This window comes from Apis laboriosa, unplaced genomic scaffold, assembly GCF_014066325.1.
Source record: "Apis laboriosa isolate Shangri-la unplaced genomic scaffold, ASM1406632v1 scaffold50_cov145, whole genome shotgun sequence".
NCBI lineage: Eukaryota > Metazoa > Arthropoda > Insecta > Hymenoptera > Apidae > Apis > Apis laboriosa.
Window position 1 is genome coordinate 329,134 of NW_025223540.1, and position 26,712 is coordinate 355,845.

A 26,712-nucleotide genomic window follows, 5' to 3' on the forward strand; every position below is an offset into this window, starting at 1 on the left:
ATTCAATAATGTCCATCACGAAATCTATCACGAAAAAAACCCACCTAGACCGAAGCTGATGACCTTTCCCTGGCTTGTTTATGCTCGCGTATTGCAACGAATTCTAAGATAATATACGTCTCGCGTACAGATCGAATTCTTACGAAGATTTGTTCTTCGTTCGTGGAAATGCCTTAAGAAATTTTTTCCTCTTAGAGGAAAAGCCTTAAGAAAAGCTCGCAGCTTCGGTTGATCGAAAAAACCCATCTCGCTCTCTTCACGTCCATCTCACGTCCTGTTCGCATTCCCAGTCTTTCTTTTCTTCATCTCTTTCCTGATTCTTTCCACTTGTAGCTCTTTCCTCTCCATCTCATTAACATAGCCTCGAATCCGCCGCCGCACGCGCGCCCACACGCGACAAGTTCTCACATGCGACGCATGGTACTTCTTTTGTCTATGGTTGTTTGTTGGACAACGGATCGCGCCGGCAGATATAGGTCGATAACAATACCCTGTTCTACTAAGTGCACGAAATCGAACGAATAAGGAATGTGTTTGACAATGTCTTTATTTAACCCTTGGATGACCTGGCCTAACATTCGAGACGACTCGATATATCCTTTTGCCTGTTGCTCACGATTGTCCTAGCTGTAACTCATATACACGCGCGCGCACACACACACACATACACACACACATACACACACACACACATGTATCTTTGAATATATTCAATGTATGCGATGGCGAGGATCAATGCGTGCACGCAAGCGAGAAAACGTCGTCTTTTCAGATGACTTCTACCCCGACAACTACTACCTACTAACGAGCGATGTCGATAGCAAACGCATGTGGTTGCCTGAAGAGAATTCTAGGACTGTGACTTCGTTTGACGAGGACTATCTCGAAAAAACGCCCAGAAAACGCGTGAGAATTCGCGTTCCTGTCGTTAGAAAGAATGGAAGACAGCATAAATTGACGGTTGTCAGACGGAGACCTATTACCTCCAAAGTGGAAGAACCTCCGTTGACCGTGACTAGTCATATCCCGAGAAGAATAGTGGTGACACGAGTGAGGACTTTGGGATTGGCTAATTCCATTTACAGCGATTTGGAGACTGATAGTTTCAAACCGGAAATTGGAAAGCACAAAGTGACCATCACCAGACGTAGGAAAATTGGATCGACTACAGTTACGCCTACTAGTACTGAAAAGAGAGTCAAGATTACTAGGAGGAAATTGATTGCTGTTAGACCGGTACAACCTACACCTAGTTTCGCAATTATCACGACTGGATTCTTCACTGCCCCATCGTCTGAATACGATGAAGAATATTTCGAGGAAGATAATGACGAGGAAATGGAAAACAAGGAGGATGTTACTTCTACAGTCACGCCTGAATTGAAGGAACCGCCTAATGTCATCGATAGTAAACCTGACGAGATTGAGATTGAAAGTAAAACAGAAGAGATTGAGCCGAAAGTTGTCGATGAAAGTATTATGGGTTCATCGGTTATTATCACTGATAATTTCTTCTTTCCTCCATCTGATGATGAAGATGAAGATGAATATGAAGAAGAATATATGGATACGACAACTGAGGAGGAAAATGCAAATGAAGAAATTTCAATGACGACTAAATCGACAAAAGACGAAGATGGAAATGTTTCGAATAGAGAGGACACATTAACCATATTTATGACTCCTATGATTTATGATCTACCCAAGAAAAAAGAAACTGCGTTGGAAAAATCTGAAGAAACGTCATATAATGTTGCTGATCATGAAACAAGTACGATATCTGTTGATTCGAAACAAGAAGAGAAGTCTGAAGAAGTTTTGACGACTGTAAAATCGACAAAAGATAAAGAAATAATAACCACAACGCAAGAAAGTTTTGAAGAGACATTGGAAGAAAATGTTCCAACCACTTATCCTGATATTAAAGAAGACGATGAGAAAGAATATAAAAAAGAAAAAGAATATGCAACGACAGTGGAGACGATAGAAACCACAGTACCAATGGAGGAAACTACAGTAATCACTGTTCCTGAAGAAAAAACAGAGACTGTAATAGTTTCTGATAGAGAAACTACAACAATTGCTGAGGAAGAAGAAAAAATTAATAACACCGAACATCCTATATCATCTACTGAAACTAGTTTTCAAGATTCTTCATCAGAAAATAAAGAGTCACAGAAAAAAGATATCGAATACCAAGTTACAACTATTGCAATTGATTTTGAAAATAGTTCACCTAAAAATCGTGAAGGTTCTCTTGAAAAATATCTAGAACCCAATACTACATTAATTGAAACTGATGATTCGGAAAAGAAATCTTTATTTAAAAACACAGAAGATTCCCTCAAAAAAGACATCGAATCTCATGTTACGGTAACTCAAATCGAATCCAAAGATTTTTCCCAAATTGATACTGAAGATTACCAGGAAAAGGATATAAAAACTCAAATCACAAAGGTTCAAATAGAACCCGAAACCTTAAAAGAACCTACCGAAGATCCCAATAAAGAGACTCAATCTCTCTCAATCGATAATCACCCTATTATAATAACTATTTCGAGTTCTAAATTAGAAACTGAAAGATCCTTTTCCCCTCCAGATACGATAGATTTCATCCTTAAAAAGATGTCACAAACTACAATAAATTCTGAAGAGAAAGAAGATAATCTGACAGTACAACCCATAGAACCAATTACGGAATTCACTTCTTCGACATTTTTCATTGACGTATCTCCCAGTTTCGCAAGTGTCCTACCTTTAGAAACATCCCAATCACTCGACTCCAACACTCTTAGCTACTTGGATGACTCCGAAATCCCAAGCGTGATCCCCCTTGGTGTCGAGTATATGTCTGACTCAAAGAGTACTTCCGTGATATTCGAGGCAACACCTAGCATTGAGGGTACAGTGACGACATCTATTTCGTCGCCAACCCCCGAGGAAATCGAGGCAGGATTGGCAGACGACTTGTATTTATCCCTGTCGAGGCCAGACTTTCCCAAGATTCTGCCGTCGAAACCGATGGAGCACGTGACCAGATCCGAAACCCCGGATTTAGAACCGAGTACGAGCATTTACTATACCGAGACAGTGGTTACATCGACACGACTGAGAACGTATACTTATGTGGTGACGCAACTAAACGGACTGGAGACGAAAGTGACATCCTCGACGACTGTCCGACCGAGAGTGACGACCCTTACGTTGACAGTGCCCGTCACGGTGACCGTCACTCCTACCGTGGAGTCGTCAGCGTACTCAGTTTCGTCTGTGTATAGCCCGGTACCCGTTGCTGGTGAGTAGCTACAACTAGCTCTGCGATAAGCCTTTTCTATCATGATCATCAGGTGTTCTGAAGTGGTTGTCAGTTTTTAAAACTTTCGAATTTTTCTTTTTCAAAATTCTTCAAAATCTTGTTAAGGGGATCTCTTTGGTATTTCTTTTTTAAAATAATTAATTGCTAATTATATAAAGAAATTTCATTCAAATTTGAAAATTTGTGAAGTGATAATTGAAAATAATAATTTTCTCAATTCTAAAAGTATTGATGTGAATTCATAAAAATTCATGAAATGATATTTAAAAATAAAGATTGTTGAAATTAGTAACTTTTCTGAAAATATTTTTAAAAAAATTTATAGTTTATATAATGAAAATCATGAAATCGTGTGATTAGTGTAGTGATTAGTTCAGAACACTAGATGATTGTTGTAAAAAATAATATTCTTCTTTAGACTAATAATATCTCTTCTCTAGCGTGATTACCATGCTTGAGATGTACAGACTGTTCCTTCGAATTTCACTTCAATTGGCTTATAGCGGTCTAAATTGTTTTCTGTACAATAGACACTTTGAGTAAACTGTACATAACTGTAAATGAATTCTGATATCTTGTACATACTCAATCTCTTATTATTCATTATATTTCTATAGTCTATTCTGTATATTTTTGTTTCTTGATTATTTGAAAAACTATTTTTTAACCATATACAGTGACCTACTATATTATGACTTACTAGTATCTACGTTCTGACGTCTAAATAATTATTTCCAGCATATTTCTTATGTATCATTATTCAGGCGTATTTACAAATACTATAAATATTTTGAATTATTTCATTTTTATTTCAGATATACTTATTTAAAAAGAATAAATAACTTTATATAATTTGATATTGTTAAAATATAAATATGGTAATCGTTTGTGATTGTAATTGTTTTATCGAAATTATAACGACAGGAGAACAAGAAGGGAAAGATGAAGAAGGTCGAAGATTTAACTTGGCAACTCGTGTCATGTCGAATGGAGTTGAAGTGATTGTGGCAGGACCAACACCGGCTCTACGATGGGAAAACTCGATTCCTCAGCCTACGCTGACATTGTCTGATGCGGTTGTCATGATGCTTCCACAAGATAAACCGAATGAATTTGTCACAAAGACATGCACAACTACCTTCACGTATCTTACAACCATTACGAAGGATGGAACGACTATCGTGTCGACGGAGCAACAGGTAAAGTATAATAAGAATAATCTTTTTTTATTATGTATGTCACGTTTCTTTCCTGTTTTTAAGCCTGAATTTCTCTTTAACTTCTTCTGCCTTTTCATTTTTTATTCAACTCTGGTTCGTTCAACCTGAATCTTAAGTTATTCTTTCATATTTCAAATATGAACATGAATTTGTTTTTTTTTATATTTTTAATTTTTTTATATCTTTTTAATTTTCTTGATTTTTTGAATACAGATATTTTTACTTGTGTTTTCAAATTTTCTTATATTTATATTTTTATATTCAAGAATTTATTCGCCTTTAGGTAATATTTTTATTTTATAATTTTATTTCTATATATATCTTTTTTATTATCTTCCTTAACTATATTATTGAAAAGATATTAAGAAATTCAGAAGTTTAATGGATAAAAAACATATATTAAATATATTTTTATTTTTTTATGTCATTTCATTTGTTCATTTCATTTTAATCTTTTAAAATATTATATATATTTTATTACTTAAAATTATTATTATCATAAATATATTTATGATAATAATATAATGAAGTAAATTATTATAAATATATAATATATTTTTATAAATATATTATTCTCATTTATGATACTTAGAATATAAATGAATATAATATATAATATATATTATGTTATATTGTATTCATATATATAATACTAGTATTATTTTTTAGTTTTTAAACTCAAAATATTTTTCATTTTTTTCTTTGGAAATATTGCAATGTTTATATGTCATTATCGATAAAAATAAAATTTCTTTCAATTTGTTTTTTTAAACTTATAAAAATATGGCATGTCTTTCTTTCTCAAGCTCTCTCCTAGTTTAATCTTCTTAAACTTCAATATTAATTAATACAATATTTTTAAAATATTTTTATTTAATAATTTAAATACATTTTATATAATTCTATTTTACAAATAATAAATATATTAAATCTCATATAATCATATAGAATTTTATAAAATTTATTAAATTCTTATAATATATTTTTTCAGGTAATAGCAAATACGGCAACTGAAGAACGTCACAGGAAGCCTGGATCAGAAACTGCAGCGGTAACATTAGAAGCGTCTCCAACATTACGCACAGAAGTATTCAAAACCACTTACACCTATCTAACACTAAATACTGATCATTCGGACATAAATGATGCTTTGGAAAGCAGTACTAAAGTAATTACAAATACGGTTACCGCTCCTCAACATTATCTGGACATGATTCTCGAGCCATCGGAAGCGCCACGACCGGAAACAAACACATATCTCAGCACCAGGATGCTGGAAAAGACTTTCATGGAGGATGGACGTACTAAAATAGAAACTACCAGTGATACTATTACTCAGGTTCGCGTTAATGCGATGATTGTATGAGATTTAATATATTTATTATTTGTAAAATAGAATTAAATTATTTTTTCGATGTAATTATATTTCAATTGACTTAACTTTTAATTAGAATTAAAATTTAAAATATTTGTAATTTCATTAAAAATGATATTAATTCATAAAACATAATATAATCAATTAAAAATCGATATTAATTAGTTATTGATATTAATAGAGTTAAGAATTATTGATATTAAATGAAATCACCATAATACAGATAATTGACAGATAAAAAATAGATAATTACAAATAATCAACTTTTATAGTTTTTTTACATTAAAAATTTCTATCATCTTTCTTATAATTATATTAAATCTTATTTAATATAAAAAAAATTTTATGAAAAAATATTATACATTCTTTTTTATATTTTAATTTATTTTATATTTTTCAATTAAATTTTCTTATTTTCATTTATAGTGTTATCAAATTAAAGTTTTTTTCATTTCCATCATCTTTTATTTTTTTCTATAAAAAAATTTTCTTATGTCGATATTTTTTTATTTTCTATTTTTTATTTAATATAAAAAAATTTTTATTAAAAATACTATTACTATAGTTTTTAAAGATAAACCAATCATGTTTTGATAGATGAATAGATTGACTGGTAACATTTAATTTTCAGCTCATAGTAACAGAATCTGCACCACCTCCTCGTCCAACCAGTGTCACGACTACGTTAATAGCGTTAGATAGTACGGAGGAAAACATGACAGACGTCATGAAGACTTATTACATTACCTATACTTATTACAATACCTTCCTAGAGAAAGGGAGCACAGTGGTTCGCACGAACGTGGCGACGTCGACTGATGTTGTGTTGGAGAAAGTGCCTGTCAAGAAAACCACAAAGACAGCCATGGTGAATCCTACTCCGGAACCTATTCAAATCTTTGCGACGAAAACGTATCTAACCACGTTTACCTACTTTACGACGTTACTTCAGGTAAGTCGGTTAATTAAGATATTAGAGATCGTGAGTTTAATGTTTATTACAGTCATAAAATATAGTGGTTTCTATTTCAAAATTTAGATTTTACGCATAAATTTTTATGGAATAAATAGATTTTGTTGAAAAATAAAAAATTAAGAATTCATTTGTAAAGAGATTTATTAATAGGTTTTTACATTCATAGGAAAAATATTGTGATGCCATATCCTTTATGATAATATATTTCATCTATCAATTTTTTAAAATGTAATTGAATATTATTTATTGTTAAAGAGTATGAAAAAGTAAAAGAAACTTATTCCTTGAATGTTTCATTCTTTTAAGTTTTATGTCTACAACTGAATATTCAAGTATTCATATATTGTATATAAGTATACAGAATTTACTCTATTCTTAATATTTTCTTTACAAGTAATAAATTTCAAAAAAATGAACAAGTTTCTAAAATCTATATAATGATTAGAGTAAATTCTTTAAATTAACGATGATGATCATGAATTAAAAATATCATAATTAAATTAAATTATTTAAATATTATATATAAGATGAATCATTGAATTTTGAATTTACATTTATATGAATTCACTTTAGATTAAACTATTTGTTTAAAAAATATTTCAAACAAAAAATTTTTGAAAATATTGAAAAGAATATATAATTATTTTTTTATATATCGTTTTCCCATCAAGACAATAGATCATCAATAAATGAATTTTTCATTGTAACGTGTAATATTTGACTATATTTAAAAAAAATATTAAATGTCAATAATTTAAAAATAATAGAACAAAAAAAAATTATATAATTATAATATATATTTCACTTTTAATTTTTTTATGGAAATATTTTATTTAAAAATTATTTTTTTTAAGAAAAATATTACAAAATTATTTCATGTCGTTATTCTTTCAGCATCTTTATATCGATTCATGTTTAGCAATTTTATGATATTTAAAAACATAAAAAACTATTACAAAAAAGTATTGAGATATAAACTTTTGATAATTGGTTTCTATTGATTAGAGATTCTATTCTACTTGATTAGAGAGATAGAATTTAAACAAATCTTTTGACAAAACATCATATTCAAATGAAAAAATAACATTATGCCACAAGATACTTTATTCATATACCTAAAAAATGTCAAATGATAGATATTATTTTAAATTAGAAATTTTGAGAATTACATTTCCATTTGCTTTCAGGCGGGACCAGATGGAGAGACTTCCACAACAGTCTCTTCGAGATCACACATTGTAGAAAACGTGGTAACAGAATCGATAGCACCCAGTTTACTAGATGCTGGTTACATGAACGCTTTACTAACAACTGCACATCATTCTGATCCTGTGAAAAACGTGGTCACTGGTTCGACGATCATTTTCTTCGATGAGGAGGACCAGATTGATCCTACTACTAGCACCAACTTCCCAGAAGCCACCTCTTCAGTGGAAGTGCAGAAAGATGAAACGATTTCGTCTAGCTTCGTATCTACTGAACCATCTCCGGTTAACGAACCAAATCTGAAACCTACTGAACAAATTAATCAGGTAATCGAAAAACTTAATTAAAACACTTCACATCAATTAAAACAATTAAAAAATAAACAATTTTCAAATATTACAGGAATATTAATAAAATATTAAAGGAATATACTTAATAAGAGAAATTTAATATAAAAAGTAAATTAATCATTTTTCGTTCTAGGATACGTATTCCATAATGCAAATATTGTTAAATGTGTTAATTTAAATGTATGTATTGAAATTTGAATAATTAAATTTCGAATAATCGATGTTTTTCTTGTACATAATTAAAATTGTTACGATAAGATTTTAATTTGATTATATTTGAATTATAGGAGAGCAATGTAACAGTTTCCGCAGAATCTGGGCAGAACAAAAAGCCTGTCAATCAAAACACGAGTGATCTTCAAGTGAGCAATCTTCTGAGCTTAGGCTCGTTGGGAATCAATAGTTTGTCGGCTTTGGGACCAGTGATTACTGCAATGGCTGGCCTACTTCAGGGTAAAACCACAGCAACACGAAGGAATGATTCGATACCACAGGCGGAAACGCAGGAAATCACTACGCAAAGATCACCTATTTACATACCTGTCGCTGAGTTCGCTGATGGAGACATTGAAGCTGCTGAAAGTCAAAATATAGGTAATTTTTGTTATAAAACAAGAAAGATGGAATCGATTGATTCCAATTATTAAACACAATTCATTTATAATATGAAATTGATAAATAAGTTAGTGATTAGCGATTATAATTAAAAGTTTATTATTTATTTTTAATAAATAATTTATTTTTCATAATAAATATTCTTTTTTTTTAATAGTTCAAATTGATAATTGTTCCATTTAATTAAAAAGAAAAATTAATATGAAAATATTTCTTGGATATAATAATAAAAATAATATATATATAAATAATAAAAATTCTTTAAAATAATATAAAAATAATCTCAAAAAAAAATACTATCTAGAAACATTTTTCAAACAAAAATAAATAAATAAAATAATAATTATTTCATTGAAAGATATCAATCAATTTCATTCAATAGTTATTATCAATATAATAATAAAATAATAATAAAAATTCCCCAAGGTACACATCTGGCAAATCTCAACCACAATTACATCGCAGAGACACGTCATAAAGTTGCATCTAGCCTGGCAGATGGAATTCCAATTTCTCCAGGCGAAGTAATCACCGCGAATAGCGACGTAATCATCGGTAAACCAGGAAAAATGGCACCAAGACCGCCTCAAACATTCTTGGAGGACGAAGAGAACATAGGAATGAAACCACCACCATTACCAGTTCCCAACATTCCAGTCCATCCTGTTCTCGAAGTCCTGGAGAACAATCGGGATGATCAGCCTCAACAAACCCTTCAGAATCACAAAGGTTCACAGATAAAGATTTATCCTGCGCATCAGATTTACGAGGAACACTTGAAGATACCTATCTCTATGCCTATCGATACGAATCCTACATTGAAACAACCTCAAAAGTTGCTCCCAGTTCAACCGACTCCCCCAAAGAGAATTGGTTCGAAGCAAGATATGTTAGAGAACGATCCTTTGTTGAAGCCACCCGATAGACCTAACGTGGAACAATATGCGAATCCGAATACGAATCTAAAGGAACCGGAATGGAGTCCTGATAAGACAAGGAGACCTTGGAGTGCTAAGGATCCCCTGAAGCTTCCTCCATCCCATCCTCAGTTTGATCAGGTATGCACACTTTTTTAATTTTTAATTTTTATTTATTAATATTGTAATATTGTAATAATATTGTTTCTTTTAATGTATATTATTATCGTATTATATTTTATTATGACGATGTGGTTTACATTAAGTTTTAGAATTAAAACAATATTATGTGTAAAATAAGATTGGATATCTTTTAAGTAAAAATTATTACTTAAAATTAAAACAAAAGATAAATTTACTTAAAATAAGTATAGTCGCAAATAAATTTTAATGTTTTATGAAAAACGAATTATTTATCAAATGTATGATTATTTTGAATAATAATAAAAAATAATAAATAATAAGATAATTTATCTTTCCATTATTATGCAAGTAATAATATAATATAATATAAAATATAATAATACGATAAATAAATGAAATGAAAATTTAATTTAATTATTTGAATAATTGTTCATTTTATAATGTCTTATTCTATATCAAATAAAGAAGAATTCTATAATTAGATTTAGAATCTTTTTATTGTCTATTTTTAAGTTGCAAAATGTTTTATATTGAATTCTTAAAATTCTTAAAACTATAAAAGCTTTAACTTTCATATTGTAATTCGATTCAATTGATTTTAATTCAATTTATATAATTTGATTTATTATATTTCAAAATTATAAAAATTCAAATTTTTTAAAATACTACAAATTACAACTCTACATTATGATCTATTTCAGAAAATCGATTTGAGAAAGCCATCGATAGATAAACTTTGGCCAACCGTTCCATCCGAAGAACAAAAGCGACCACCATGGGCCCAGAAAGACCCTTTGCTTCCTGAAACTTCAATTGTCATTCAAACTTCGGAATCCAAACCAACACCAGCAGAGCCCATAGTTCATCAAGTACCACACGTCATTGACAGATCAACGGGGCAACCTTTGTTGGTTAATATCCAACCCAGTCAGGTGGCTAATGTGGTAATTCCTCAAGGTGGCACTCAAGCATTGATATTCGGTGACACGAGCGAACCTCACATCAGTGGACAATATTTCGACGATCCATCACCCTATCCTGAATCAGAAGTTGGTTTGGGTTTCCTTGGAATTCAAAGGGTAAGCGGACATATAATTTTCAAAAATTCAAAAATTTTTTAAACAAATTCGGAAATTAAACATATGACTTAAATTTCGTGTAATATATATATCTGAACTTGAAAAAATTCTTGCCATTCAAATCAAAAATGATTTTATTGCATTATTAGGAATAGGATAATTATAGATGTTTATACAAAAAATGAACGATAATATTAATGAAATGATATTATTATTATTACATTGTAAAATTTATATTTATATAGAAATACTAATTCTCAATTCTTTTATAATAAAAAAATTAATAGAAATTATATCAATATTATCATATAGATGTTACTATATTCGTAGAATATCTTTAGAGAGTGGATTCTAGAAAGTAAAACAAATATAAAAAATATACAAGAATGTCGGTTAAGACTTAACTATTAAATTACACTTCTATTATACTTATAAATTATATAAATTACATTTCATATTAACTTCACATTAATTCAAACAAATTCATGTTAAATGAGAGCAATATGAAAACAGAGTGCGATGGAGACAAAATGATCTTTCCTTCTCGTTTCATTAATGTAAATTTTAATTATTTATATTAAATAATTCGACATTTTTACATATTGACATTATTTGTTTCAATTTTTAAATTAAATTAAATCAATCAAATATATTAATATTCTAAATATTTATATAGAATAATGCACAATTTCTTTATAATTAAAAAATCAATAAAAATTATATCAATATTATCGTTTACATGTTATATCATTATCAATAAAATAAAAAAAACTTTTTAATAATAAATGGAAAATTTTATTGTAAATTTTTAATATCAATGTATTTTAATTTTTAAAAATATATAGATATAACTTTTACAAGTATAACTTTCATTTAACTTTCATTAAAAAATCTAATAATTTACAATTTGAATGAAAATATAAAATTCCAAATATTCTTATAGGTAGAAGATATACCCCAATATATCAATGGAAAAGATCCAGCAGATTATATGGTACCACCATCGCCACCACTCAACTTCAAGACGTTATCCGAGAAACATCCTTCCAATCGTCCAGCAACCATTCCTTTATCATCAACTCATTTCGATTATGAAAGACCGCAAGATAAATTAGAAGTATCCTTGATCAGGCCAGAAAAAAAGCCATCCGACGTGCATTTGATCAAACATCCCGACAATTCGGGTATCCTTGGTGGCCAAAGTCACGTGCACACAGAAATCCTGGTTCATCACAGACCGGAAACCGTAAACGTTCGACCTCAAAACATTCCTCATCCTGCTATCCATCCTCACGTACATTCAAACAATCATTTACCGCCACGAGGACAATATTCAAAAATTCCAAAACCTGTAGAGCTCGGAACGCCGCCTCGAAGAACGGAAATGTCAAATCCATCAGACAATTCGCATCGATACATTTTGTTGGCTAAGCCAGACTCAGGAAACGAAATCATCTTGAATTCCAATTGGAAATCGGACAAGAAACCACCAAGAATTCTGATGAATAACAGGTTGAGACCACGTCTACCATTGAGATCGACAACCAGTTATCCTCCTCTGGATAGGCCGATTTACCCGGAAAGGCCTGGCATCAGGAAACCAGTTTATAGCGGATCTCAGAGGCTTCCGACGAAGGCGCAGAACGCGAACACATTTGTGCTTCCTCATCGTCCTATCACCAATTCTCAAATTCATCACGAACCACCTAGAATGACAACTTCCATGTCTGGAGAATTGATAAGGGATGTAGTGACTGAGAGGCAGCCTTCGTTTGAGGCTCGTCCTCAGGTAAAATGAAACTTTTATTTATAGTTCTTTAATTTTTATATTTTAATTTTATTTATATTTTTATTTCTAATTTTTCTATTTTTTTTTAGCAGACAGATCTTCAAAATAGGCCATCCCACTTTTACCCTGAAAAGAGACCAACGAGCATAGAGCAGATGAAGCCACAAACCGAAAGAACAGAGGAATATGTGCCCACTGGAGCGGTTGAGTATCACAATCCTTTGAATCTCAAGATAAAGCAAAATGACAAACCAGTTATATCAAGCATTCAAACGCAGAATTTCAATCAGGCTTCATCTAATCAGGACGTCAAGTCTGAGAGCCAAGAAACCTGGTACAGTGGTACGGAGAAGACATTGGATTCAGAAAGTGGTGCTTCTGAACCGGTCAAATATCATAATCAGGTGAAAAAAGTTGAAAAATATGATAAAACGAAAGATGATACGTCTTTGATTAACGATCACAGTAACGATACATCATCAAACAAGAATTCTTATGTAGCCTCTGATAATATGATGATAGGAAAAGTTGGTGAAATCGATTCTCAGCAAAATCAAAAGGAAAAACCTATTTGGATTAATTCAGGAGTTCCATTTGCGCATAAAAACGAAGGCGTATCGATTCAAACACAGTATGGACCTAATTACTATAATGCCAAACCTCATGAAACGCCAATAGTTCAAGGAAAACCATTTGGTGTGTATACTGGACACGAAGAGTCAAATTATGATTACAAATGGAAAGAAACATCTGAATACGACATAGTTCAGGGTGTACCATCGACATACTATGGAAATAAAATGCTGCAAATCAATTACAAGAATGAACAAACGTCTACTCCATTTAATCGTGAACAAGAGGATACTATAGATCTAAAGCCACCAGCAATCATTCCGCAATTCGTTCCCGAATTGGACAAACCTAACAGACCATATTCACGACCAACTATTATAAATAAAGTGGAAATCAGACCTGTGTTATATTCCAAGCCAGAGATCATCGGTCAAACCTCAGAAGTTAGACCAGATTATGTGAACCGGCCTAATGAAAGTAAACTAGATACCTCAGAACAACAACTTGGGAACAACAGTTTGAGCTATTCAGGAAAATTAAATCAGAGCCACTTTCAATTAGGTGGTTTTATGGATCTTAATTGGGAGAATGAAATGAAAACAGGCGATAAAAGACAAGAGATTCTGGTCAACAGAAGCGAAATTATGAAGAATCATTATAGAAACAACTCCATTTCTTATCAAATAGAAAGTCAGTATTCTCAGACGAACATTAACCCTGTCAAATTAGAAAAGAATCATGCTGTGATAATTAAACAGGATTATAGTTCAGCAACTAAGATTCATCCAGAGTATCCTCATATAGTTACCAAACCTAAACCTCAAGTACCTAACCCAATCACTATTTCAACAGCTAATAACAAACCTGACACTCGACCAAACATTAGATTTTCCCTACCTGTGGAGGCAATTGGCGAAGAAGTGGATAGTAAAACACAAACTGAACGACCGCCAAGCATGCTGATCACAACGAATAATTCCGGTGACAAGAAAAAGAACATAGAGAAGATAGATACTTCCTATCAGACGAATTTTGCGACCCAAGATGCAAACGAAGATGATTCCATGAATCATGAGAATAAGATTCGAATAAAGTCTATTGAAACGTCCACTGGAGACATATTGACTAATATGGAAGGAATGAACGTACCTTCTAGAGATATGATGCCCCCACCATTAAGACCTGTGATTGACCTCAATCAATTAAATAAAAACGAAGAGGAAGATTTGAAACCACCACCCATACCTTCGAGAGATGTTGTCGGTTTGTCACCTCCACCGGTTGATATTACTACAACAAATAACCCTACGGAAGATAGATTCTCATTCGTTACTGCTAATGAATCTGGGTTGAAGCCTCCTCCTAAGTATATTCCTCTGAAGGAATCTTCTGTTGCACCTTTGCCCAGTATTAGCATGGTTCCTCCTAGCCCAAGACCATCTCTTACTAGGCCTTTCATCGTGGAATTGTTGTCTCAGGTAAATTTATTATATTAATTTATTAGATTAAACAAAATTTTGAAAATTTTTTAAAATTTTATTAAAAGTTTCAGGCCATTTCAGCTAGCTTTATTAAAAACTATTATATATGTTATAGCATACGAAATTTATGCTGTAAAATATGCGAATATGTGTAAAAAATATGCGTATATGTATATATACAAATAGATATATTACATATAATATTTATATACATATAATACTTACATATAATATTATATACATATATACATTATTTATATTGGGTATTTAATAATTTTGTTTTAATTAATAATTGACATTACAATAAATCACAAATAATTTCTTCATATTTATTGAAATATTTATTTAAATATTTACATTTGTTAGTTAATATTAATTTATACTGAAAATGACCATTCTGATATCATAAGATGTAGAAGTATTAAAGACGTGATCTGATTTTTCCGTATTACCATTTACATTTGCGATTATATACATATAATTTAGATATATTCTTTTTTAGAATTTATTTTTTTTTTTTTACATTAGTTTATTATTAGAAATATTACAATTATTAGAAATATTTTGTAAATGATAATAATAATACAATTTATATGAATATTTCTATGGAATCTATTAAGAGTAAACTGATTGTAATAATATTTATAAATGTATTTTAATGTTACATTTTGAACAATTTGAGTTTATTGAAAATGTTATGACATTAATATCTTAATCAAATACGAATGAAATATGAAAATCTAATTGAAATATTTAACATATGCATATACTTATTTTGACTAATTGTAATATGTATAAAATAATAATAATAATATCAAAATATGTTTTTGTATAAAAATCTAGTTTGTACTCTGAGATTTCTTTGAAATTTGAAATTTAGATTTAATGATTTACATATGACAATTAAAATGATACAAATAATTTTGAACACAATCGATATCTTAAACATTTCAAATGATTTATTATAAGTTTTATGCTTTTCAGGACATGGTACCTCCACCACCAGTAACTCAGACAACGAGACCACTCGAAATAGCCACCGTGAGACCAGCGGTAGCGGTATCTGGATCGATTCAAATCGCGACAGCTGTCGCAACATCTCACATACCAGTGGTCCAAGATATCGAATCGAAGATACCTATCATACACGGCACTGTTGATCTTCCAGTAGTCATAGACGTGCCTGAAATACTTAGACCAATTGAAACTAGGAAGACGGAGCATGTTAGCGTATACACAGTGCGACCATTCGACACCAGACCTGTATCTAGGTATTCAAAAATATTTTTTCAACTAATATATCGTCAATTTTGAATTTTCAATATATATTATTGTGATATATGATGAAACCTTGCAGAATATCAGTGCAACCAACAGCGATGTTAACCACGAACTTAGTAATCCCAACGAAGTTAAGACCAGTCCAAGTAGATCACATACAACCAAGTAAATTGTCTTCTACTAGGGAGTTGGAACCAACTCGATCTCACAATATCGATATTCCACGAAATCCAGTGAAACGACCAGAGCATCCAGTATTTTTGGAGTCTAGTTACGATATCGTTTTACCATCATCGAAGGTGGAAGCTACGGAGAGTTTGATTCATATGATAAGCACGAGTCAGAAGAAAGAGTCGCGATCCACTCTGACGAAGAACGAAGTTTCCAAGGTAATCGTTTCACCGATGACGGAAATTAAACGAAAGAACGAGACAGTTTTGAAGAAATTGCCAAGTGTGGTCACCAGAATCGATAGCTCGATAACAAAAGTGACGAACACATTGTTGGAAAACATCGACAGAAGAAACGAATCGGTGATCAAGATGACGAAGAGTGTCAGCAATACACGAAAAGTTGCTAATGAGACAACGACGACTATGCGTATAAAGCCTAAAGAGGTGAGAGATATATTAATTCAAATAGAAGTTAAGATAAAATTATTAGATATTTTAAAATCATTTCGATATTCGTTGTTAAAATTGATGTTCAGAAATCAACTATTTTTTAATTTTCATATAATTTTTAAATAAATTAGTTCTCTTGATAGAATAACGATATTCTTCAATAAAAAATATAGATCTGGAATTATAAATTAAAATTATAAACTTTAATCTAAGTGAAGCTGTTAATGTTTTACTAATTATTTGAAAATCGAATTATAATAAATATAAATATTATAGTATTCAAAAATTTATAGTAGTAATAATTATAGGTTATAAATATATTATAAATAAATAATATATTGTAATAAATCTATAATAGTAAAAAAGGAAATATAATGTTAAGTAATAGATTTTTCTTAAAAAATTTAGAAAGTTAGTTTGACGAAATTAAAAAACAAATTTTTATAGGAAAAAAATGAATTATAAAAAAATTACGCTTCAATCGTCGTTACAATCCTTTATCATACAGGTGACACGATTCCAGACATCAACGGTAACGAGAACGGAAACATCTGTATTGGGTTCACCACCTACAACTCGAACATTACTACTTACCCACACGTTGACATCAACCACAGTGGAAACGGTGACGGAAACGTTATTACGTCCAACTAGCGTGGTTTCTACAGTTACATCAACGATTTTGCAATCGGTGGTGACTAGAATACCATCATCCTACGAAAACGTTGTCGACAATGATTCCATCTTTGTAGTGATGAGCGACCAGAAACCACCGGCACCTGGTGCTGAAGAGGTAAATGTAAGAAATAAATTTTATTTATATAAATATTCTATATAAATATTCTTTTAATCTTAGTATTATATTTTTCTTAAATTGCAGAAATTAATTTATAATTATATATTTATATACGAATTAAAAAAACATATATTAAAATGTATATAATAATGTATATTATTTATAGAATTTTTATAAAAGACTCATATGAGAAATTCTAATAATTTCTGAAAAAAATATAAAAATTAATGCAAAAATATCATTGAAACTTTAATTTTGGTATTTTATTGAATTTTTCAATAAACAATTGAAATATGATGTACAAATTCATATCAGCACATAATAAATTATTATATTGTATTAAAATTTCTAATATGCAATATTTAATATATAAATAATATATTTATGTTAAATTAATTACATATTACGTTACATTAAGTTTTGTGAATTTTTAAATAATATGAGTATATGATCATCTTAAGTTTTGTGTTTCTAAGTTTTTACTTCCTATTGCAAAATTGCTTATAATATTTTTTTTCATATCAATTTTTTTTTGTTTCAATATTTAGAATCAATACTTCTAAAGTATCTTACATTTTTATACATATATTTTTCTGTATTATTTTTTTTATTTTTGCTTAAAATTTTAAATTTCGTATAAATACATAAACACAATGGTCTACTTATTATAGATTATTTATAGAAAATAATAATAATTTTTTTAGTTAATATGAATATTTTCTTAGGTGGAAGCTGAATATGGTGATATTTCAAGAGATGAACAAGATCCAGCTGGAAACGAAGTTCATAGAGTTCTAGCTGGTGGAATTCTTGGAGCACCAGTAGTATCTCTTCAACCTATCGTCAATCAATGTACTCCTGAATGTAGAGCCTCTAGGGCTGAAATATGTGCGGAAGTTGGAACTGAAATGAGATGCATTTGTCGACCAGGTTTTGCGAGAATGTTCCCTGATCGACCTTGTAAACGTAAGTTCAAATTATTATTCAAGTTAATTTATTTTAAATTGATTAAGTTACGATTCACATATTAGTGGGAGATTTACATATTATGAGAGAGTATTAGAGAATCATTGAATTTGCAAAGAAGAAATATAAACGAAATTAATAAGAAAATCCATTTTTAGAATACATTTCGAAATATTGACACCAAATTTTGTTACCAGAAAGACAGCAGATTTGATACATGATTATAACAGAATTTTTTAACAGACTAATTGCAGAAATATAACAGATCTCTTTAAAGACAAATTCGTGCCAGAAACGTTCTATTTTATTTCTATTCATATAATTGAGTATAAATTGGCGACAGAATGCATTGCATTGTTTAGATTTTCACGATAGAAATGAAACATTTTTGATATTTCATTGTCAATTTATTACCTGATTTGATCTGGTGATTTGATCAACAAAATTTGATGACAGAACAAATGAAGAATACGAATGGATACGGTTTTGTTTTTTCTTATACTTATTTGACTTCAATCTACTATCAATTTCTAAATTTCTTTAAATTTAATTTTCCTTTTTAATCTATGATTATAGCCACTTATACCTACACATTACGAGTTGGATTGGATCGAATCGGACACGAGCCAGTGATTTACGAAGTCAGCATGAACGATTCGACGTCAACAGCTTTCAGAAAATTACTAGGCCCTACTAAAGACGCCTTAGACAGGACTTTAATGCAGAGTGATCTTAGAGACATCTATAGGGGACTAAAGATAGCTGGTTTCACACCTGATCCAACGAAAGTAGAATTCCACGTTCAACTCAGTGATAATGCTAATGAAACGAGGTTGAAGGAAGTACTTCGAAAATATCTGATTGGAAGTAACTATAGTTTAGGAGGCACTGAAGTCTTTGCTTCGAAAAATCTTGACATAGTAAGTATTCTTTTTCAAACAAAAAAAAGAGAGAGAATAAATCAATAAAAAGATTTAAATTCTTTGTAAACGATTTTCGAAAGTTTTTGCATTTTTATATTGTGAATATTTATGTATTTATAAAAAATTTAATTGTGTAAAATATTGAAAATAAAATATATATTATTTATAAGAAATAAAATTCATCTCTATTTAAATATAAATTTGATATATATTTATAAAAATTTCAATGCATAAATATTTGCATTCTACTTATCATACAAAACATTTTATAATTAGATATTAAAATGAAAATAAAAAAATTGTAAATTCAAATCATTAATAGATAAAAATTTTTTATTTCAGATTGAAGCAATCGATTTTAATGAATGCATAGCGGAAGATGGAGGACCTCATCATGATTGTTCGCCAAATGCAGCCTGTTTCAATCTACGAGGTTCTTATCAATGTTCTTGCAAAGAAGGTTGGGCAGATTTGTCTGAGAATCCTGCATATCCTGGAAGATTTTGCTCTCAGGCGCCATTAGGTTGTCCTAGTTGTAACAACAAAGGGCATTGCGTGACGAATACTAATGGTCAAGAAGTCTGCGAGTGCTTCCCTTGGCACAGTGGTCAGCGATGTCAAGTTAATCTCAAAGGTAAATTTATCTCTGCAAATCTTACAATAGTAACTAATCTTACAAAGCTAACAAAATTCTTATTTATGTAATTGAATTTATATATTTGTATTTTATTCGTTTCTTAATTTATTTCTTGCAATGTCTCAATATAGAAAATAAATAATTAAATTTGCACATTATTTTATTTAAAATAAAAAAAACTGCTAAATTACTTTAATTAATTGCTAAATTACTTCTGGACTAGAGAAAAAATTATATCGATTTTTAATTTAAAATTTTTTTTAAATATATGATATATTTAACATATGAATTTCATAAAATATTATATATCTATATTCTATTCTTATTAAAATTAATAAAAATTAAGCAATGATAACAATAGAATATAGATCATCATTTTTTTTCAATCAATTATATTATATGAATTAAAGAAGATAAAAATACAACTATTCTTATGAAATATATATATATAATAATTCTTAAATTAATAAATTTCTTAAAAATTATTTATCAAATGAATCAATAAACTGTAGCTTATCAAATTTTGAATTATAAAATTAATCTCTGTTTATCAATAGATTATTATTATTATCATTTAAATGATAAAATTATGACATAAGTAAAAATTTTTATATTTTAGAATAATAATAACTATTTATAAAATTGTTAAAACGAGTTGAAAAAATTGATATACCATATATTTTTGCAAAATTTTAGAATGGATTTTTTCAATTATTGAGAATAAAATTGAATTATAAAATATCTGTTTTATTTTGAAAAAAATGTTATGAAAAAATGTTCTTAAAAAATTTATTTAATATAATTAATTTTTCTGTGAATATAGATATATAAAAATCATATGAAAGAAATCTTTACTTTTTTTAATAAAGCCTTTTTCTTTAATTTTTTCCATAATGCAGCTCGTTATTTCTTATGAAATCTAATTCTAAAATTCTAAAAAAAATTAAAAATATTAAATCATTTATATAGAAAAATCAATAGTTTAGAAAATGTGTAATATTATAATATTTTCAATATAAATAACGTAACTAATTTTTTTAAATAGTAATGAACTGATAAAAAATTATATGATTTTTATTTAAAAAATAAATATTACTTTCATATGTTTTATATATGTTTTATTATTTCTATGCATTTATTTATAGAAAATTTTTTAATATTGCATAATTTTTATATCAAACAATTTTTAGAAGAATATTTTTTTTTATAGTATTTATCTCAAAACGAATATTTCATATTCAGTCTATTTAGAAAAACGTATATTATTAATTAATAAATATATATGTATATTAATTTAATTATAAAACTTCGTAGACACAAATATTAATATATTTTTATCTTTAATTCAAAATATTAAAAATATAAAAAATAAAAAAATATATTTCATAAATACATTGTATATATATAACAACGAAATGTACCATCTATTTTTTTTTCTTTAAAATATTAAAATAAAAAGTAATAAGAAAATTTTATTTCATATTTTAAAAAGTACTGTAATATGATATTATACCATAAATCTGTTTGCAGTGTTACTGATAGCTCTGGTTACGACCGGTGCAATATTACTAGGCCTTTTGGCGGTATGCGTCGGCATGGCGTGTTTCCGTCAACCAAGTCGAAAACGAAGAACTGGCGACAGAAGGGCCATGATTCCTGGAACAGGCGGAGATACCAGTAGCGAGGGTAGCGTGACGGATTTAGCAATTCCACATCACGTGCCGCACGTTCTGCCACCACCTCCACAGATGATTGCACCCTTGCCACCGACCAAAAGACCTGCTCGAAAGATCAGCACGAAACCTAGACATCTGCCGAGAAAGGCTACCATGGTACCTGCATCAGGTAAATATTTTTCGAAATTTATTTTTTAATTATTTTTGATTAAAGAAAAGAATGAAATTATTTATTACGAAAATGAGGAATTAATAGGAAAAAAAAATTTATAAATTTTCTTATATTAAAAAATTTTAATAAATAAAGAAATTATTTATTACAAGAAAGTAAAGGATTATAAATTAATAATTAATTAATATACAAAAAAAATTTTGATTAGAAATCTTAAATTACATTATAATAACAAATGAAGCTTCTCAATTGTTATGAATAAGCATCATTTTTATTTATTTATATTTGTAAACTTTTGTTATTGATTATCCAAATTAATAAAATCTTATTTATTAATAGATATATTTGTTTTAATAAAGATATTTTAGTCTTATTTCGTTTAATCATGAAATTCCATTTCTAGGTTTGCTTGTATAATATTAAAACATTTTTATCGTATTGTTTAATTGTTTAAATCGCTATAGTGCCAGTGAACGACGAACAAAGAGATCGTTCGTTGACAGTGATGATCCCACGTGCCAAATATCGATCGGCGCCTCAATCTCCGCAGAATTACAAGTCCGGGTTAAGTACGTTCTCGACAGAAGAGCACAAGCTGCTCAACTATCTCGAGAACGGCACGCATAACACCGGAAACAGGAAGCAAAGTGTATCCAGCGCGAAGGATTGCAAGGAGGCTGATGTACAAATCGTCAGAGCGCCAGCTGCACCAACTGGAGCTCTTGTTAGCGCTGGTTTCCAGGTACTTTTTATCATTTACTGAATCAATTTTTTAATAATTTTTTATTTTTCTCCAAGAAATTGGTATTTATCAAAGTTTATTAAAATTCTAAAAATTTTCTCTTTGTTTTATTGTCATAATTATTAGAATTGATCAAGTATTGATTACGTTAATCAAATATTGAGTACGTTATAAAAAAAAGAAAAAAATAAAAATAAATAAATAAATAATGAAAAAAATATTAAATAACAATATTGAAAAATAAAATATATAATGTTATATAGACAATTTTGTTTCCAAAATTCACATGAATATGAATCAAAATATCTCATAATATTAACATAATTAGTTTAATAATATATACTTTTATATTTTTTACATTTTTTTCCATTATTATTATGTAATTTAATGTTAAAATTATCAAACAAAAATATTTTCACTTAAAATAGTAAAATAAATAGAACTTTTTGACATAAGTGATTTACTGATTTTTTTTTTTTTTTTAATAACTAGCTGTGATTTAAAAAAATTGTAGTTCTCTTCAAGAAAAGAAAATTGACATTTACACATTTCTTATAGTTTAATTTAACAAAAAAAAATCTCTTATAACATATCAAATAACGTACCCTTTCGAATTATTCGAACTATTGTCTAAAATATTTCTTAATATCTGTACATCGATATAATTTTTATATAAAAATATGTCTATATTTTTCCAGGTGTCTGCAACGGTAACTCGTCAAATGGACACCGATTCAACATTAGCTCGTTCCTGCGGCGAAACTACAATAGAAACAGCGACGAAAGTGTTGCGAACCGGGGATCTCCAAGGTGATTTGTGCTCTACGTTGGCTCGCTCCTGCGGCGAGACAACCATCCAAGCACCGACGAAGCTGCTGAGGCTCGATTTAGGCGAGGCTGGTTCGACTCTGGCCAGATCCTGCGGTGAAACAACGATTCAACCGCCGACGAAAGTCGCAGATACTAGAAGGAATAGCGTTAAGGACGCCAGAGATAACAGAGACACAAGAGACAGTGCCAGCGAAGGGCACACAATGGCGGAGAGGGATTTAGGAAGCACGCTGAGACTTCCGGCGCAGCATCCGCCTCTTTATAGCCCGGACAGAGTGAGTTAAGAACGAAATTTGAGCTATATTTTTCTCTTCAATTTTGTTCCTTGTTTCTTTTGTTTATGTATATGAATTATAAATGATCGTATAATTGAATAACTAATTGAAGATAATCAATATGAAACATTAAAAATGATATGATTAAAGTTTTTAAAAATATTAATGTATTAGATGTAGAAACACTTCGGATATTTTTAAAAACACAATATTTATTTATCGCAAAGGAATATATTTTTTTTATAAACTTCTAAAATGAATCTGTATTAGAAGTAATTGACAAGTAAAATCTGCGTATAATTGCAATATATTTCTTCATTTCTTCTATATCCTTCTATAATATAATATATTATATATAATATAAATAATTTTTCGTATGCAATACTACAAAAAAATTTATAATGTATACATGAAAATAATAATTTAATTTATTTGTTAACTGTACATTAATTTAGATTAAATTTAATTTATATGGATTATAAGTTAAATTTTACTTTTATTGAATAACTTCTAAATCGTCCAATAAATAGTTTCAATTTTCTTTTCTTTTTCACTTTTTTAGTTTGTAAAATAAATTTTTTATAATTCTTTCGTAATTAATAAATTTATATTTATCGATATTTTTTTTTTTTTGAATTCCAATTTTACATTTTTTCTTCCTTCTTATATCAATAAATCTTCAATTATTTTTTTTTTAATTTTAATTTGAAACAATTTTTTACGAATATCTAATTATGAAAAACAATTTTTTCAGACCAGCGATCGAGAATCAAACTTTGACTCTCTCTAGACACCTTATGCAATTAATAAAGGAAATCCGACGGAGGATTGTGGATGTAACCGCTGGCCGGTGGCTTCCACAAGTTCGCTAATCGAGCAAGTAAAATAAAAAGAAAAATCTTCTTCATCGACGCAACTGAATCGAAGAATCTTACAACTTTTAAACTATCCTGACAAATAATCCAAACAAATGAATCAGGAACTTTATATCTTTAATCCTCTCATTGGGAAGCTTTAATCGTCTATTTTATTAAATTAAAACGATATTTATTCAAAGGAAAGCGAAAAAAACATAAATATATATATATATATATATATGTATATATATATGTATGTATGTATATATATAAATAATTATATTTATGTAATTAATAACAAAATAACTCTTCTGGTATTACCAAAGTGATTTATATAAAAAGCAATATTAATTTTAATTTAAAAAAAAAAAGATAAATTTGTGAACAACGCTTTCCTCTATTTATTTATTATACTCGCATGATTTTTATATAACGTAACTTTTCAGTGAGCGCTCTCTTTGCTGTCGATGGGAAACAAATTATAATATTCATAACGCGAATATAATTTTATCAAATTCAAAGAGATGCGCTGGTTACTCATCCCCGTGCCAAAATACAACCAATGAATAGGAAGGCTCGCGAGGGAAATTGTTTCTCGCCTTTCCGATTATCGTTTTTATTTTTCTCTTCTCTCTCTCTCTCTCTCTCTCTCTCTCTCTCTCTCTCTCTCTCTCTCTCTCTCTTCTATTCTCATTTTTATATTTTTTTTTCCTCAATCGATCGCCCAGGACTCGAACGCAATATTTTAGAAGTTTGATTATCGTGGCGAGATATTCGCTATTATTATTTATTTATTATCAGTATTCGTAAAATTTCTTTTAGAATTATTTACTTATAAATAATAATATAAATAATCAATACAATCCTGTTTATAAGTAACTGGATACCATATTATTTTAAGAAGTTTAAGAAAATAGATTTATAATAAGATAATTGAAAAATATTACGTAATTTTTTTATGATATACTTACACATACAATAACTATCTATTTTATTTTGTAATTACAACGATTATTTATCCTTATTATAACATAATAAAGTATCCAGAAATTTATTGATAACGAAATTTTAAAATTTGATTATTAGCCTTCTGTAGTATCCTTGGATTCATTCTATTGATTTAAAATTTTTATTAGTATTCTAACCTTCAAAAAATTCTGAAAAAAGTTAGAATTATTAATAACTTTAAATAATAAATGATACGATAATTAAGATATTCAAAAATGAAATGTTACAAATGAAGCCAAGGATATCAGAAAGGATTTAATTTTCAAATACGATTAAAATAAATATGACAATGTTATTTCACGAATACGAATGAAAATGATAGTTCTCGAATAGCATAATCGAATTTTCTATAAGCGTTTCCATAGTCCTCGGCAAAACGCGAATCGACGCGTGATTCAACACAGTGTCATAAGTCATGCGAAGGGCGCGAATCGCCACGGAGGCGGACATTATTATTAATTGTTGTTATTGTTTGTTTGTTTAGTCTATTTTCTACCGGGTCGTGTCATGTTGCCCGGTTTCGTCAATTTATTAATTCATGACTTCGCGCGATAGATTCATCTTAATTATTTCATAATTTAATAACTATATGTAGAATTTTCATTGTATAAACTATGTTTTTCTATGAAATTATCCTTGATTGTATGGTAATCGAATCAAATCTGGAAAAGACTTTAGAGAACATAGTTTGTACCCAGAAACCTATAACGATATTAATTTCAATTTTAGGAAGCAAAATATTATTAAATAATTATACAATATGTAATATTTCTTTGTTTGGAGAAAAAAATTTACCGAATATCTTTTCTATACTTTCTATATTTATTTTTTAAAAATTTAAATAATCTAAAAGTAGTATTAATTTATAACTTCCTATAATTGAA

At 29.1% G+C, this 26,712-nt stretch overlaps 2 protein-coding genes across 4 annotated transcripts; both read left to right on the forward strand.

The window, feature by feature from the left end:
- Positions 1–828: 828 nt before the first annotated feature.
- LOC122717440 (rho GTPase-activating protein gacF-like) lies at positions 829–3,303 on the forward strand. Its single transcript, XM_043941494.1, has one exon. The coding sequence runs from the start codon at positions 829–831 to the stop codon at positions 3,301–3,303; it is 2,475 nt and encodes an 824-aa protein (XP_043797429.1).
- Positions 3,177–24,981, forward strand: LOC122717459. 3 transcript variants are annotated; one of them, XM_043941544.1, is made up of 20 exons: positions 3,177–3,295; positions 4,241–4,515; positions 5,528–5,875; positions 6,543–6,863; positions 8,075–8,419; positions 8,731–9,037; positions 9,485–10,116; positions 10,821–11,198; positions 12,142–12,987; positions 13,077–15,038; positions 16,026–16,312; positions 16,399–16,939; positions 17,454–17,744; positions 18,467–18,707; positions 19,284–19,627; positions 19,973–20,264; positions 21,798–22,112; positions 22,580–22,857; positions 23,556–23,963; positions 24,718–24,981. In XM_043941544.1, the coding sequence occupies exons 2-20, from the start codon at positions 4,297–4,299 to the stop codon at positions 24,751–24,753; spliced, it is 8,391 nt and encodes a 2,796-aa protein (XP_043797479.1). In that variant the 5' UTR covers positions 3,177–3,295; positions 4,241–4,296; the 3' UTR covers positions 24,754–24,981. The 3 variants fall into 3 exon arrangements, with proteins under 3 accessions (XP_043797479.1, XP_043797481.1, XP_043797482.1); XM_043941546.1 differs by having other exon boundaries at positions 17,454–17,738; XM_043941547.1 differs by having other exon boundaries at positions 17,469–17,744.
- The last annotated feature ends 1,731 nt before the right edge of the window (positions 24,982–26,712 follow it).